General features: G+C 41.0%; 1 protein-coding gene across 1 annotated transcript in view; it reads left to right on the forward strand.

The window, feature by feature from the left end:
- HECTD4 (HECT domain containing E3 ubiquitin protein ligase 4) overlaps window positions 1-16,761 on the forward strand; it is a 117,764-nt gene that overhangs the window by 50,020 nt on the left and 50,983 nt on the right. The window contains exons 22-36 of the mRNA XM_010828596.1: window positions 399-503; window positions 1,633-1,796; window positions 2,400-2,633; window positions 4,054-4,246; window positions 4,498-4,602; window positions 5,105-5,193; window positions 5,574-5,749; window positions 7,588-7,723; window positions 7,818-7,959; window positions 8,211-8,377; window positions 10,513-10,659; window positions 11,349-11,533; window positions 13,841-13,994; window positions 14,888-15,168; window positions 15,384-15,573. Coding sequence (XP_010826898.1) covers window positions 399-503; window positions 1,633-1,796; window positions 2,400-2,633; window positions 4,054-4,246; window positions 4,498-4,602; window positions 5,105-5,193; window positions 5,574-5,749; window positions 7,588-7,723; window positions 7,818-7,959; window positions 8,211-8,377; window positions 10,513-10,659; window positions 11,349-11,533; window positions 13,841-13,994; window positions 14,888-15,168; window positions 15,384-15,573 — 2,468 coding nt within the window. The remainder of the gene's footprint in view (window positions 1-398; window positions 504-1,632; window positions 1,797-2,399; window positions 2,634-4,053; window positions 4,247-4,497; window positions 4,603-5,104; window positions 5,194-5,573; window positions 5,750-7,587; window positions 7,724-7,817; window positions 7,960-8,210; window positions 8,378-10,512; window positions 10,660-11,348; window positions 11,534-13,840; window positions 13,995-14,887; window positions 15,169-15,383; window positions 15,574-16,761) is intronic.

Genomic DNA, 16,761 nt, shown 5'->3' on the forward strand with positions numbered 1-16,761 from the left:
TCTGCAACACAGAGCATGGTCTTTCAGCACTCTCTCTCTGTTCTTAAAGACATCTATTTGCCCACCTTATTGGCACAAGTGAGGTGGTAAAAGTGGAGAGGGGAAGGCAGAAAGCACAGAAACCTGGGGAATTTATTGAAGTTAGGCTCAAGATTTGATCTTTACTCTGGTCCCACTGTTGGGCAATTGTGGCCCATTTCACAGATGCCTCATTCCGAAAGCTCCCTGGTCAGGAAAGACAGCTGAGAGGGGATGGAATTTGAATCAAAAAGCAAGTGAGGAAAGGAGTGAAATATTGCTGTGTGGTCCTTTTCGAAAGTAAATCTCTAAAATTCATTGCTCTCTTGCAAATTGTGTGTTTTGTTTTTAAAGTGCATTTTCCCCCCTTAAATTTTAAGGTGGAAGGAGATACAGTCACCTTCTCCTTTGAAATGAGAAGTGGCCGTGAACACAACACTCCCGATAAGGCTATGTGGGGCTTTGCTTGCACAGTTCGCGCTCAGGTATTTGAACCTAACCACTGCTGTGGGCAGAATGTACTTTTTCCTGTGTCCTTGGTTACATACATCATATTTGCCTTGGAAACAGGGCAGAATATGAGCTACTGTTTCATCCATCTCTTCCACTTGGCTGTAGTAAAACCATTAACAGAAGTTATAGTTTTATGGAATAAAACTAGCTAAGACCTAAAATCAGTATAGCACCACAGAAAGAATCCCTTGTTAGGGGCCCATCTTCAAAGCCTGGAGAGGTGGTCTGCTGCTAGCATCTCTCCAGAGGGTGAGGAAGACTCGAACACCTGATAGAAGTAAGCACTTGGATTCTGGTTTTCAAAGTAGTAGGATTGGATTCTTTTTATTCAGTTCCCAAAGGCTCTTCTTGCCGGTCTAGATCTGTCTGTGCTTATTTACTCGTGTTATACTCTGTATATAGCTTAAATCTACTCCTTCTAATAGTGCCAGTTACTTTCCTCCCAGGAATCTGTTTAAATAAATTCTTCTCCCACATGGAAAAAGAGAGGAAGAGAGAGTAGTAAGAGTTCTCCTAACCCCTCTAGTTGACTGATTTGTATAACACATTTTAGCACTGGGAGGTTGCTTAAGTTTAACCAAGCCAAGACTCTCTAGAGTGGGATTATCTTCTAGAATGTAAGCTCCATGAGGGCAGGCATCTTCATTTTGTTCTCTGCTTTCTCTCAGGCACCTAGCACAATGGCTGGTACACACTAGGCACTCAGTAAATGTTTATTGAATGAATTCAGTGTAATCATTGACAGCATCTTCGTTCAAGCACAGGATGGAGGTGACAAAACACAATAGTGATTTATACCTAGATAGGTATAGCAGAGAGGAAGCTATCCAAAAAATCTTGCATGTGTTTTGTGCTGTTTCTAATATGGAGTCTTATTGGCTCTTCTCTCTCCAGAATTGTGTTGAGACTTCACTCTGTGGTCATTCCAGTGCCACCATCTATCTCCTCATGGTGTTGGGTGCTGTCTCTCTGTCCCGTAGCAATGATACTTGATGCTGCTCTGTGAGCCCTCGTGGTTGGGGACAGTGCAGCGTGATGCAGCGCAGGTGACGTGCTCCGCCGTGTAACTGACCAGTGCGGTTTGCCCTGTCTGCATTGTAGGAGTCTTCGGAGGATGTGTCAGGAGGCTTACCCTTTCTGGTAGACCTGGCTTTAGGTCTATCTGTGTTAGCTTGTTCCATGTTAAGAATCCTATACAACGGACCAGAAATTACCAAAGAAGAAGAAACCTGTCAGGAGCTGTTGCGGTCCAAACTTTTACAAAGGTAACAAAGGCTTCAAATCCAACTGGTTTTGCTCACAAAGGAAAGAGGACTTTATGTGAAAAACTTCTTTTAGTACATTTCCCAGCTGATTGGGCCTACTGCCTGCCAATCCTGTGGGTGGGTATCTCTGTGTCTAAGAAATAAGATGAAAATTACACCAAAGTGCCTTGTGGTCCTTCCTGTACTAAATGTGAAATTGCAGCCTTGAACTGTATAAGCTTTTCTCCAACCCAAATATTGTATAATTAAATTAAAGTATCCCCAAAAGGATGGGCAGATGGAAATAAAGCAAACAGAGCAAAATGTTTATTCTAGAATCTCAGCTGTGTGTATTTGTGTATTAACCATATATTTCCTTCAACTTTCCTATATATTTGAAAGTTTGCGTAATAAAATGTTGGGGAGCAGGCAGAGTCCCAAAGATGGGGTTTCATTTAATGTTCATTTTTCTTAAGCCTCTGGAGGAGGTTTGATGAATAAATTCTTAGCACATAGTGTGATCCTTCATGTGCTTAATATATCTGTTACTTAAGTTACTTAATACATCTTAAGTAACTTTCCAGATAGAGGAGGAGGTGAAGAATCTCTTTTCTTTATGCTCAGGTGCCAGTGGCAGGTAGAGGCCAACGGTGTGATCTCCCCTGCCCTTACTCCAAGCCCATCTCCGCTGCCTCTGACCATCGAGGAAGACAGAGAGTTCACTTACCCGTCTGATGTCCTCGTGCCTCCTGTTGGAAACTACTTTGACCTGCCCCGGATCAGGCTGCCTCCAGGAATCATGATAAAGCTCAGGGAAATTTCTGGGCGTGCTAGACCACAGTTTAGACCAAGTATAAAGTATGTTGCTGTATAGCATTTTATTTTCCCAATGAAAAAATGTTTAAACAAGTGAAGGAGATGTATTTCTTTTTGTAGTCTAACAAATTAATCTTTCATTTATTTTTATTTTATTTTTGCCCTACCAACTAGCACACAGGATCTTTGTTCCCCAAGCAGGGATCAAACCTGTGCCCCCTGCATTAGAAGCATGGAGTCTTACCATTGTACCACTAGGGACGTTCTTGAACCTTTAATTTTACATGTACTTAATGGAGAAGGCAATGACACCCCACTCCAGTACTCTCGCCTGGAAAATCCCATGGACGGAGGTTCCTGGTAGGCTGCAGTCCATGGGGTCGCTAAGAGTTGGACACGACTGAGCTACTTCCCTTTCACTTTTCCTTTCATGCATTGGAGAAGGAAATGGCAACCCACTCCAGTGTTCTTGCCTGGAGAATCCCAGGGACGGGGGAGCCTGGTGGGCTGCCGTCTATGGGGTCGCACAGAGTCAGACACAACTGAAGCGACTTAGCAGCAGCAGCAGCAATGAATGTTAACCAGGTATTGTGGGGAGTACTCCAGGTGGTATTCCCGGTCAATAGGCTTCAAAGTGTGGGCTCTCAGTCAACAGCATTAATATCACTTGAGAACTTGTTAGTTCTTAAGCCCCATTTCACACCTACTAAATCAGAACCTCTGAAGGTGGGGCCCAAGTTTTCCATATGATTTTGATACAGGCTAACATTTGACAAGTTCTAGGTTTTTCTCAGGTGGTTTAACCTTGTACTTTAAGGAGTCATGGTAGTCATCGTGGTTTCCATGGAGTCTAGAGGCATTTATTTATTTTCGATGCCCAGAGAGATGCTAATGGTCTTTAGAATGTGAGGTCTTACAGTGACAAATGTCTTTGTGGTATTCTTGCTTAAAGTCAAGTCTGTTTTGCAGGCCTGTTCTGCCTTCTGAGGCAAGATTGGCCATTTCAGAGAGAAAAATTTAAAGAATAGATGAAATTTAATGTGAAAAAATACAAAAGCACCATTGTTTTCAGCCTAACATCCATACGCCTAAAATACTATGAACCATAATACTGCATAAAATGAATTGGCAAATAAATGGTGCCAAAGATCTTTTATTAGCATTAGATCTATTCCAACTTTAATATAACTCCAGCTCAAAATTTTACAAATAGTAGAAAATCAAGTCTGTTTAATTTGGATTTTCAGCTTCATTGGCCAGTGTCGGTTTTACCTGTTCAATATATTAAGTTTTTGCCATCTTGTTATGAAAGCCATCATAATGTTCATGCCACTTCATTGTGCTGAAGATGGTGTGGTGAATATTTAACATACTTACAGTGACATTCTCCCATCTATAAAAACACAGTGTTGGTACACTTAGAGCATGGCACGCATCTGACTAGTTTCCCTTGTGATCACAGAGAAGTAATTCAGCCAGATGTGATGGAGGAAATGGTGGTATCATGTGTTATTAAGCACTTGAACTTAGTTGATGCACTGCAGTCCCTAATAAATTTCCAGTATCAAGAAGAACATGCTGAGGAATATGATTTACTGTGTAAAATCATGGGAGAGACATTTAAGAAACTCAATGCCATGGAGAGACAGCTGCAGGTAAGTAAAAGTTAAAAGCATTTAGATGTCTCTTATAACTGTTGGAAATGACATCTTTCCTAAAAATTTAATGATGTTTAAAAAGTGATCTGAAAAAAAAAATATTGAATGAGTATATTCTGTAACAGAAACTAACATAGTAGAAAAAGAAGTATCTGAATTTTAAAAAGTTATTGTGACTAAAATTTCTAAAGTCACAGATTCCTTATTTTGCATCTAGTTTCATGTTGTTTTCTATTTTAATATGTCAGAGTGTTGCAGAATTGGAACAGAAATGGCAGAGTGAAGTTGATGATGCCATGCAGGGGAAACTGGAGAACAACATGCCTTTCTTCTATGATTACCATTTCAATGAGGTGAGCAAGTTGTATGACTCATCACTGGGCATTGCTGTTGTCATATTAAGTCGGCCAAAAAGTTTGCTCAGGTTTTTCTGTAACAATAAAAAAAATGTCATTCTTAAAATGTTGCATACCTCAAAATGTACCCAATCTCTAAAAAAGGTTAAATAAAGTTGTTTAGGTTAACATGTCAGTGATACAAAGAGTCAGTTACTCAAATTATTCAACTGATTAAACAGTTTTATAGAGCAGTTATTATCATTGCCAAATTCTGCTTTCAAGCCTTTTTTAAAAAAGACAAGAGTTACAAACAATAAAGAAATCCCTGGAAAGTAGTCAATGCCATTTTTAATCATTAAAATATCAAGTAGTAACTTATAAATGTGCTTCTGGTGTAGAAACATGGACCAAAGGTGGGTTTTTGTCCCTGAAATTTTCTGTTTCTTGTAACACGTACAGTAAAATTCGGTTTTTGCAGATCCTGCATACCATCTTTTCTTGATTTTTCCTTCTTTAGAACAAAATGAAAGAACTAGAACTTTTGTGTTCAATGAAGGAAGTCTCCTTTGATGGAAATGATCTTGAAAACATGGTGCTATCTCTGAGGTTAGTGATGTTAGTAACTGTAAAGCTAATTTATCACCTTGATGCTCAAAATAAAATGCAAAGATCGCATCTCTTAACAGATATTTTAAAAAATATTATGCATTCACTAAATATTTTAGAGTTGAAACTTCTTTGGTATTTGGAAATTTTGATTTTAACCTTCAAGAGTTAGCATATAGGCATCTAAAACTGGGCAAGAGGAACTAAAACTGGCTGCAGTTAAAGCACTGCCTTCCTTGGATGGGACAGGGAGAAGGCGGGCAATGTTTATCAGGTTACTTCCATTTCATTTCTCCTCTGTCTTCTCATACCCTTTGTGATTAAACACTGGTTTTGGTAAACCAGAGGACGACTAAATGCACATCAGTCTTTCTTTACAGGGAGAAGTTCCTACAAGAAGTGAATTCTCTTATTCAGAAACCCTCGCACCCACTAGCTAAAACGAAGACGTTAGTGAAGAGTCTAATGAACCGAGCTGAGCTGTTGCTGCACGTCACCATTGCAGCCCAGTCTGGCCTCACAAGAAGCATCTCAGGGACCCCCGCGGAAACACCGGGTACTGCTGACAGCAAGCCCTACAAGGCTCTCTACACTAGTCTGTTCATAAAACATACACTAGCTATTTAAAAAAAAGAAAGAAAATAACTCTTGTGTACTTGTAGAAAGGAAAAAAAGGAAATTTCAATGTTATTTTGCTTTTTACTTTTTCTAGCCAAGAAATGCTTTCCATTGAAGTCATGTGGTACTTTGTGAGTCATCTGAGCATTGGGGGGTGCCTTGTCACCTGCCTTGTTTAGTTTTGGGGGAGCATCTAAGGTGTGCAGTGACATATATTTTTATTATCCAGTGATCCTCACTTTTAGATTATAGATTATCGTTTTCATAGTAACATATAATTAGTCAACTTTGTGAATTCTGTACTGCATCATATTTTCCTCTTGAAACTGAGTTTGCATTTCCTCTTTAGTAATTATGTGGAATCTTCTAGCATACATTTGCACTATTAATTTTTTTCCTGGTCACATTTTAATTGTTAGCCTGAGAATACACTTCTCAGGGAAATCAATGAGTCTTCTTACTTAAGTCAGATCCACAACACTGGGCAGACCCCATAATAGCAAGTGTTAATTCTCACTCAAGAGAATAAGTCATAAACATGTTCTTAAATGAAAGACTCCGTGTTGTCTAGCCCCATTGCCTGATGGACACTATGGAACAAGTGAACTTGTTTTCATCCCAGCTGACTACCTAGGGCTCTTCTCACTAGGGACAGAAGTCTAGGATGACTCCTAGGTTTCTGATCTCAGTAATAGGGTTTCCCCCTCTGAGAGCATCAGGGGAAGCTTTCCAGACATGAGATAATGATCACATGCCAAGGTGATCTGCTGTGCCACGTCTCTGGCCGTATTAGCCTGAGTTCATTAAAGGCCCCCCCAAAAGTTTCCCACTCAGTAAGGCCAGTGATGCTTTCCAGGAGGCTCTTGGCACCAGAGATGATGAACCAGTAGTTTCCTAAGAGATAATATCTTCAAAAATTATAATTTTTTTTTAGATTGAAACTATCTAACTGTTCTTAAGACAGATTCAAAATGACCTCAACTTTCTTAACATCTTTTTTCTTAGCTGATCAGCACATGCAGTTTTGTCTGCTTCCATTAAAGTATTCTTTTACAAAACACCTATTTCCTGGATAGGAGCCACATGTCTTATAGGAAGGGCCAGTCAGATTCTAGGAAAAGTGTAATATTTAGTCACACCAGCTATGATCAAAGCAGAGGTTTCACCAAATGGCATTAAGTCAGCAAAGTAAATCCAGGATTAAAGGGGGATCAAAGGCCATCTCTGAAAAAAAATGATCTGCATTTATTTGAATTAAGATTATTTGCTTCCAGAGACTATTTTCTCTGTCCTCTCTTGATTTTTAGAATCCTTATATTAAAGTTAACAATGGGAATTCCTTGGCAGTCCCATGGTTAGTACTCCTAGCTTTCACTCCTGATGACCCTGGTTTAATCCCTGGTTAGGGAACTAAGATCCCACCAGCCACATGGCCTGGCCAAAATAAATAAAAACATAAAGTTAACACTGTTAGTTTATGAAATTAAATGAATTTTTCAGGTTTTTTTTGGAAACCCAATTTAATAAAAGAATGTGGTTTTTCAAGCTGAAGTAATTTTTAACCTTGGTATTCGAGGTTTAAACCTCGGTTTTCAAATTTTTTTAAAATTGGCCTAAAAATCATCTGTGCATTGTGCTGGCTGGTTTGGGGGCCAATTTCCTGGAAAGCGAAGGTACTCTTAGTTTGGTGGTTCCTTGTTGGTTTTTGCTGTCGCTGTGTCATTCTTACAAATAGGATAGCAGATACGTCAACCTTCTTCTTCCTTTCTGTTCCAGCTTGTAAATCAGCCTCTGAAACAAAGGTGATCTCTCATGCTGTGCGTCAGCCTGTTTTCCTTCGCAGCATGTCGGCTCCCTCTGACCTGGAAATGATCGGTAATGAAGATTTGGAATTTACTAGAGCAAATCAGAGGTAAATAGCTGAGGGCCAAGGTCGGATCCCCCACATGCTGCCACGCACGTTCACCACAGCACACTCCCTGAACGGGTCTCTTGTTTGGCCATAGGCGGCGCCACGTGACCAGCCACCGCAGCAGCTCCTTCACACTCCTGCAGTCATTGGCCATAGAGGACAGCAGGGACAAGCCCACCTACAGCGTCCTGCTGGGGCAGCTGTTTGCTTTCATCGGCACCAACCCTGACCAAGCTGTACGCCCATGTTTTTTGTTTGTTGGTTTTGTAATATTTATTTGTTTGAGTGTGCTGGGTCTTAGTTGTGGCATGCAGGATCTAGTTCCCCAACCAGGAATCGAGCCCGGGTCCCCTACATTGTGAACTGGGAGCTCCAGCTGCTGGACCACTGGGGATGTCCCTGTACATCACGTTTTGCTAAGTAGCTGAGTAGCACAAGAGGTGCTGTGACCGCAGGAGTCAGGTGTACTTCCTTCTCACATGTTCAGGTGTCCAGCAGCAGCTTTCTTCTGGCCGCACAGACGAGATGGCGGCGGGGAAACACCCGCAAGCAGGCGTTGGTGCACATGCGGGAGCTGCTGACGGCTGCCGTGCGAGTCGGGGGAGTGACACACCTTGTGGGTCCAGTGACAATGGTCCTGCAGGGAGGACCCAGGTCAGTTGTTTCTGTTAGTTTATCCCATCCTGTCTGGAATGGGCAAAGGCCATTGCAGAGATTCCTCTTGGGGCCAAATGTTAGATCATGGTGTTTGCTAGTGTTTTCCAGTAAAATAATACATTTTTCTAAAAATGGTACAGGATAGAATTAAAAAATTTACCACATGTAACAAAAAGTAAATTCTCCTGACCTTCCTTTTCTAAATTCCACTATTATAGTTGTTTCATCAACTATACACACGTAAATAGCTATTTCATTGTCCTTGTATGCTTAAGTGTTTGTGTGTGATTTTTTTTTTTAAACTCAGTTCAGGTTATATTTCACGTGCCTTATTATAATCAGTTGTTTTCCTCAATAAATTTTGGACATCTGTATCTTTTCATGTTAATATGTATAGCTCTGCTTTATAGCTTTTAAGACCTTTTACAGAGCTCTATTGTATGCTATATTTATTTAACTCCTCAGCTGCTGATGAACACATGGGTTCATTCATTCTCTCTTTCACTCTCTATCTTTTCTTTTATCCCTCCTTTCTTCCTGTTTTGTTTTGCTTTTCTATTAACAGTAGTGCTGTAGTCAAAAACCTTATATACCTATATTTTTGTATACTTTGGTGCTTATTTTTATTGGGTCAAATTTCTAATAACATAATTATAGATATTAACTTTGAGGAAGGGTTTATAACTTATTTGTGAGGAGTTTTTCTATACTAATGCCCGACTGGGCTTCAAAGATACTTAGATAGACATAGAAAAGGCGTTCTTGCGAAGACTGGACTACAACTGCTGGAGGCTGCTTGTGCATCCTGACAGCTCTCAGGAACTCTGGCCAAGAAGCAGAAGCAATAGCTGGAGGGAAACATGAACTAAGAGCTAACATGACTGTCTTGAGAAAAATTTCTGTGTCGATCAGGAGAAGCCAGGTTATTTTTTGGAAACAAACAACTCCCAAAATCTCAGTAGCTTAAAAAACTAAATTTTAGTTTTTGCTCATGTCCCTCACAAGTCTATCTTGGCTCGTGGTAATTACAGAGAGCTTGGGACAGAGGAGGGGACAACCATCTTGGAAAGCTGTTAGGCCCCTAGTCAGAGCTCTGACTCATTGGCCAGACTAGTCACATGCCCACCCGACCACAGCGGTTCCCAGAAGGTGTAGTGAGTTACACTAATGATTACCACAGCTCATTTCCAGAACTTTCTCTGTAACACTGGCAGCATTATTCCTTTTCCCCTCATTACATTATATTTTCCTCATGACATTATTAACGCCATATGTCAGACATTTTAAAAAGTGTGGAAAATCCCCAAAGTACAAGATAAAAATCACCTGTAAATCCGTTTTAAAAACCCATTAATGTTTTAGCATATTTGTTCAGTCTTTATTCTAACCTTAGTGATCTCCTATAATGTTTTTAGTGCTTATATAGCATTGCATCATATCCTTGAACCTTTATTAAGCCAATTTCCTATTTTTAAATCATAGTTTTTGTTTATTTCACTATTATAAGCAATATTATGTTGCATATCTTTGTACATAAATTCAATAGTTCCAGTTTTCAACTAAAATTAATTGCTGTAGAATCTATCCCAGGTTGTGTTTTTACATTGGGAAAGTCTTATTTCCCAACTGGATTCTCATATTCTGCTAATTATTGGAGTATGAACTTGCAAAGGATACTTAGCTAATATATTTGTGTCTTGGTTTTCTCATTAGTACAATTGCATTTATGGTATTCAGTACTGCATGGGATGAGGTAGGCCTGTCTCAAATGAATGGTTTCATTATTAAATAAATTTGGGAAATGTTGGGTGCCTTTCTCCTGCTCCAAGAGATATGAAGGACTTTAAAGCCTTGAGTTGTCCTGGAGTGAGGAACCCTGCTTACCTTTACCTAACCTAGGATTTCCCAGAGCATCCTAGAGTGTGGGCATTGTCTCTGAGGCACTCTTAGGAAGCCTGCCCAACAGCCTTCTGTAGTCCTGCACTTTGGGAAACACCAGTCTCCAAGGTTCCTTCAGTTCTGGATTCATCTAGCCACTTTTGCGTTTCTCAGAAGACCTCTCCTGCTTTCATGTTCACTATTGCTGTTCTTGACACAGTTGAGGAAGCCTGAGCTTTGGTTCTGTTTTGTAGAATTGAAGAACTGACCTGTGGTGGGATGGTCGAGCAGGTCCAGGAAGCCTTCGGTGAGACCATGACCTCTGTGGTGTCTTTGTGCGCACGTTACCCTATCGCATGTGCAAATAGCATCGGACTCTTGTGTACTATACCTTATACCAGGTAAGCAAAGAAATGCTTTTTAGTGTATGTAAGTTATACCACAGTGTCACCAATTAAATAGAAATATTTTTATTTATTAAAAATATTTTAAAAAAGGATTTTTTGGTTTTGATTATCCAGTGACACTATCACTCTGATTAAATGAGCTTGTCGCCTGACAGATGCCTAAAGTTACTATGTAAATACTTATTGTTGAGTTCCTACGTGATCAAAGTTGGATCCGCATTAGAAATTATGTTACATAGTCAAAATGGAAAAGTTTGAAGGAAAGAAAAGGTCCCTAGGAAGTTACTTCTTATATTGGGCAAAACTTTTTGCCTTTGCACATTTCCTTTCTTCATTACTTGATTAAGAGTTTGAAGATGTCAAGCATTCATGAAGTCAGTCTTTAAATCCCCTTATGATAAAATATGCAATTTTTTTTCTATTATGATAACCTTGTGTTGATTCCATTGATTTTTACTTTGCTGTCCTGTATGAACTAACCAGAACTTGAAATTCATTATTTATGAAGGAAGTTGTCATTCTAAAAATTTCTGTGTTGAGTTTTACATGGTAGCATCCTACGTTGTAAATAAAGGACTATATTGACATATTTTATGGCCCTTTGATAATCTGGATCTTAAGTGAGAAGTTCCTAAGAGCTGGTCAGTTATGTTTCTTTCAATCAACCCTTTCTGCCTGGCCAGGAGTGAAGAGAAGTGCCTGGTGCGAAGTGGCCTTGTCCAGCTCATGGATCGACTATGCAGCTTGAGCAGTCAGACTGAGTCCAGCTCCAGTGAGAAACAAACCAAGAAGCAGAAGGTGGCCACCATGGCCTGGGCAGCCTTCCAGGTGCTTGCCAACCGCTGCGTTGAATGGGAAAAAGAAGAAGGTGAGGAGCAGGATCCCTTTCTATAACAGAGCTCCTTGATTTCTTCTATCGATGTGTTTTTTTTTTAATTTAGTATTTGTGCTGGATGAGGAAAAGAAAGACTATTAAATTACATAACTAGATTGATTTAATCAATTATGATTTCATGGGAGGCTCTTCAACAGCATGGTTCTGTGAAAATTTATCACTGTGTTATGACATTTAACAATATCCTAACGCAAAAGACATTATGCTAAGTGAAATAAGCCAGGCACAGAAAGACAAATACTGCAGTGATCTCACTTATGTGTGGAATCTAAAATGCCAAACAGATAGAAACCAGAGAGTAGAACAGTGGTCACCACGGCTAGGGGGCAAGGGGGATGGGGAGATTTTGTTCCAAAGGACACACTTTCTGCTGTAAGATGAGTAAGTTCTGGAGCCCTAATGTACAGTTTTGTGATTAGAGTTCATGATGCTTCACTTATACTTGAAACTCACTGAGAAGATGTCTTGTATTTTCACAGAGAGGTAATCATCACGTTGTATACCTTTTAAAACACTCACATTCTACAATCTGAGTATATACAGTTTTTATTTGCTAGTCACACCTCAGTAAAGCTGAGGGGGCTGGGAGGAGTGATGACCACCTGAAAGAGGATAGTAACCCCGGAAATTGAAGACATCTTTCCTTTCCTTCTTGCCATCACTGCTAATGGTATCTGAGTAGATACTTTTATGAAATGATTTTTCAGTTGTGCTTTTGAGATGCTATTTCCAAATCATATGTTCAGTCAGCAATCCAACTTAAAAAGTAAACTTGAAGGATAACTCCTCCATACTATCCCAGGTATATAACATGTCATTCGCTGTGCATTTTATTGTTCTGGGAGCCAGGCATAGGATGACTAAGGCATCGTTCCTCCCCTTAAAATATATGGTCCAGTGGGAGAAATAGGCCAGTGAACAAATAATTCCAGTGCAATCAATGCTGTGATCAAGGTGAGCACACGGTGCTGTAGGAGAAGCATAGAGGTCCTTACAGACCCTCTGTACTAAGGAATCAGGCAGAGCTTCCAAAGAAGGTGATGTGAGCATTTTTCTTGAGGGGTAAAGGAGACTTCCCAAGTAGAATGAACAGTCAGTGGCAAATAACTTTTGTGGCTTTTATGAGAGGTGCTTGAAAATGGAGAAATCCAAGAAAATCTTTTATTGTGTTTGAGAAGAGGTCGGGTGTGAGTTAAATATCAAGAAGTTTTCCAAAAAAGAAACAGACTCACAGACAACAAACTAGTGTTTACCAGTGGGGAAAGGGAGAGAGGAGGGGCTATATAAGGGGAGGGCACTGTGACAGTGAGAGTGACGTCGCTCAGTCGTGTCCGACTCTGCGACCCCATGGACTGTGCCCACCAGGCTCCTCAGGCCGTGGAATTTTCCAGGCAAGAGTATTGGAGTGGGTTGCCATTGCCTTCTCCAGGGGATCTTCCTGACCCAGGGATCGAACCCAGGTCTCCCTCATTGCAGGCAGATGCTTTACAGTCTGAGCCACCGGGGAAGCCCCAAATAGTTGTGCATAAAGTAAGCTACAAGGACATACTGGACAACACAGGGAATATAGCCAATATTTTATAACTAAAAATGGAATACAACCTTTAAAAATTGTGAATCACTATATTGTACACCTGTAATTTATATTGTACATCAACTACTTTATGGGAAAAAAAATGATGTTTTCATCCCAGTAAAATGATAATTCTTCCCTGTCAAAATATGTTTCTGGGTTTTGTGTGGATTAATTATATTCAGTTTTAATTAAGAAAAATGTCTTTTCCTGGGACTTCCCTGGTGGTCTAGTGCTAAAGAATCCACCTTGCAATGCAGGGAACGCAGGATCAATCTCTGGTTGGGGAACTAAGATCCCACATGCCTTGGAGCAGCTGAGCCTGCAGGCTGCAACTACTGAAGATAAAAGAAAAAAAAAGAATTATGTATTTCCCCAACATTGAATCATTTTTCAAGTTACTGTTACCTTCTTTATGTTTCTGTGTGTGCTTAGTTGTTCAGTTGTGTCGGACTCTGCAACCCCATGGACTGTATAGCCCACCAGGTTCCTCTGTCCATGTGGATTCTCCAGGCAAGAATACTGGAGTGGGTTGCTATGCCAAGTTGTTATCTAATGGGAGACACTAATCAGATGGCTAACAAAATACTGAGCAGGTTAAAGAAAAATTGGGCAAAGGGAGGCTTTAGTGCAGACCCGCCACAGCTGTAGACTCACCATGCCTTCCTGGGATTTTCACTATGCTTTTTCTTGCTTGAACTCTGAAGGCGGCTCCACAGAGGCTGTGCACTCAGGTCTGGCCCGTCAGGTGTCCAGCCTTCTCACGAATCACCTTGCCCGAGCGACCGAGTGCTGTGGCAACCAGGCTGCCGGGAACGATGCCCTCCAGGACGTCCTGAGTCTCCTCAATGATCTCTCGAGGTATGGAAGGGCCCCTGGAGCTATGGGAGGAGGTGGCTTTTCCTCTGAATGATGGAATTCCTTTGGGGAGAGGGTGGCTGTCTTTAGAAACATCTAAATTACTAGGCCGTCCTAACATGCTCCTGCCTCAAGAAAAATAGTAGAGAATACAGTTGTTGAAAAATAGCATTTAGTTCCAAAATGTGGAAAGTATTTATTTGAATATATATACCACAAAATTACATATTATCATTTGCTCCAATACTTTGCTGGTAACAGCTGCTAGCCTTTCGGATCAGTACCACTGCATTTAGTAACCAAACAGCTTAACCTTCATTATAGCAAGATTAAAGACTAACCAGCCAGGACTTGTAATTAATTCACCTTCTCATGCTGTGTCTTTGAAAGAAGATATTCTTGGGAGGTTTAATCATGTGTGAGCTGTGAGGCCCACAGAGGTTTGTCCACCTAAGGCTGCTTATTCTCTGGTTTCTGCTGAAATGTAACAGGTTCAGCTGTGGCAGAGCCCAGACTCTTGAGGTCTGTACAGCACTGTATTATCTCTTTGGTCTTGAAGCACTTCTTGAAAAGGAATAAAAGACTAAATTAAAAGCCTCCTAGCTTGGGTTTCTAAGCCTTGATGCTCTGTGAATCATGCTGAACTAGAGGATCTCAATTAACTAAACATAAGGAATCAAAAAATTTTCAAAAATCTTTTAAAGTATTACTGGTCAATTATGAGCCTTCATCAGATGGTTATAAAAAAACCTTCATAAAAACATATTGCCAAAAATCTGTGTCTTCCCATGAAATCTGAAGTCAGTTTGTTTAACCTCATTGAGGGAACCTTTGTTTCTGAATTTCTATAGATCAACGTCCCCAGCATTGTGGCCCTTTTCTTCCTCTCTTTGCAGGAGTCATATAGGTAAAGCCATCCTGAGCCAGCCAGCTTGTGTGTCCAAACTCCTCTCCCTGCTACTTGACCAACGCCCATCCCCAAAGCTGGTTCTTATCATTCTTCAGCTGTGCCGGGCGGCACTCCCGCTGATGAGCGTAGAAGACTGTGGGAACGTGGAGCTCCCACCCTGGAGCTACTCCGTCCCCTCCCTAAACAGCGAGCAGGAGGATCCCAGCGACCCAGCGTCCAAGATCGCCTCGCTGCTCTTGGCAAAGCTGGCAGACTACGTGGTCCCAGGTGAGTCACATCCAGGACTGGAGAAAGGCACCGTCACTTCCTGTGGATGATCAGACCAAGCTTTCCCTTGTCCACAGTCGCAGCTGTGCTTCCTATGATAAAAGGCAAGGGGGAAAGGGTAGGAGAGAGGGAGGAAAGAGAGATTCCAAAGCCAGTGCTTCCCCCATCCAGGGGAGCTGCACAAACAACTTTGCAATTTTTCTGTTTGCTTAAAGGATGTCAGACAGTCCTTTCTCCAACCGCTTCCGAACCTGACACCACATTGACAAAAACCAGCCCCAAGAATTCCTTAAAAGGCGATAAAGATCCTGGAGAAGAGAGTGAAGCAGTGGATGGCAAGCTCTCTATCTTCATCCACAAGCGGGAAGACCAGTCGTCCCATGAAGTTCTGCAGCCATTACTAAGGTGATGATCGTAATAGTCCATGCCTTCAAGCATGAGCCACGTCACAGGCATTGTGCTGAGTAAGCCCCTTACAGATGTCAACCATCTCAGCCCTCATCACAAGTAATCACTGCTACTATCATCCCTGTCGTTACACACAGACAAACTGAGGCAGAGCTGAAACGCAGACACAGGTCCCTCTGACTTTAGAGCCTGAAATTTTAACCATAACTCTGTACTGTCTCTCTCGACCCAACAGAGTGGAAGTCCTATTGAGTATGTATCATTTGTGTCCAACCAAATCTGTAGTGTGACCTCAGCTGTGAGAAGGAATAATGCAGCTTGGTTTTCAGTTATGGGCATCCCTCAGTCATAGTAAAATTAGGGATACCATTGACTATGAGGTAAAGAAGAAACTTTTTCAAAAGCCATAATTAATTGGAAGTATGAACAATATGATTGCCCAACAAAGAAGTAAAAAATATAATTATTGTCCAAAGATTACAAACCTGCAGGGCCCTGTTAGTGGAATCCAGGACAATGAGAAGGTCCCACAGAACACAAACTCCTAAATTTAGGAGAAATTTAGGGAATTTAGCAGAGATGTTTGTCTCAGATGGAAGAATCCTCTCTTCAAATAAATGATTGAATGATGGTGTCATCCTCATAATCAGGTCCCTTGTCTGCCATGATAGAAACCAAAAGCACTGTGGGCTACTGGCATAGGCTAAGCTGAGTCAGGGGAAGTCAGCGCACAGATGAAGAAATTTCCAAGGCACATTCCTGGGCACTGTGAAATGTCATCATACAAACTTGGTGAAAGCTTTTTTGAGAGCCAGGTTGAGGAGGCAGGGGGAGCTAAATTCTTAGAAAGGGAGATCCAGTCATTAACACCCAGGCAGCAGTCCAGGCTGTTATTAAAACTGCCTCACTTGGAGATTTAGATCCCTCACTGAGGCCTCCCATGGGCCTGGCCTTCTCTTTATTTTAGGATCAGCTTGTCACTTAGTTTGTCATCTTCACACAGGTTTTTAATTATCGTTATAACTAAAAAAAATTGTTTTGATCCCAAAAAGTGCTATAATTGAGCAATAAAGAGCATTTCCTTTCGAAAAATTGAGTCTTACTGTGGATTTTTGTTACAGCATGTAGTGGTGGCCTGACCATTACCAGGTTGCCTCATGGCCTGCAGTCCCCAGCTGTGACCAT

Source organism: Bison bison, unplaced genomic scaffold (assembly GCF_000754665.1).
Source record: "Bison bison bison isolate TAMUID 2011002044 unplaced genomic scaffold, Bison_UMD1.0 scf7180017864495, whole genome shotgun sequence".
Lineage (NCBI taxonomy): Eukaryota > Metazoa > Chordata > Mammalia > Artiodactyla > Bovidae > Bison > Bison bison.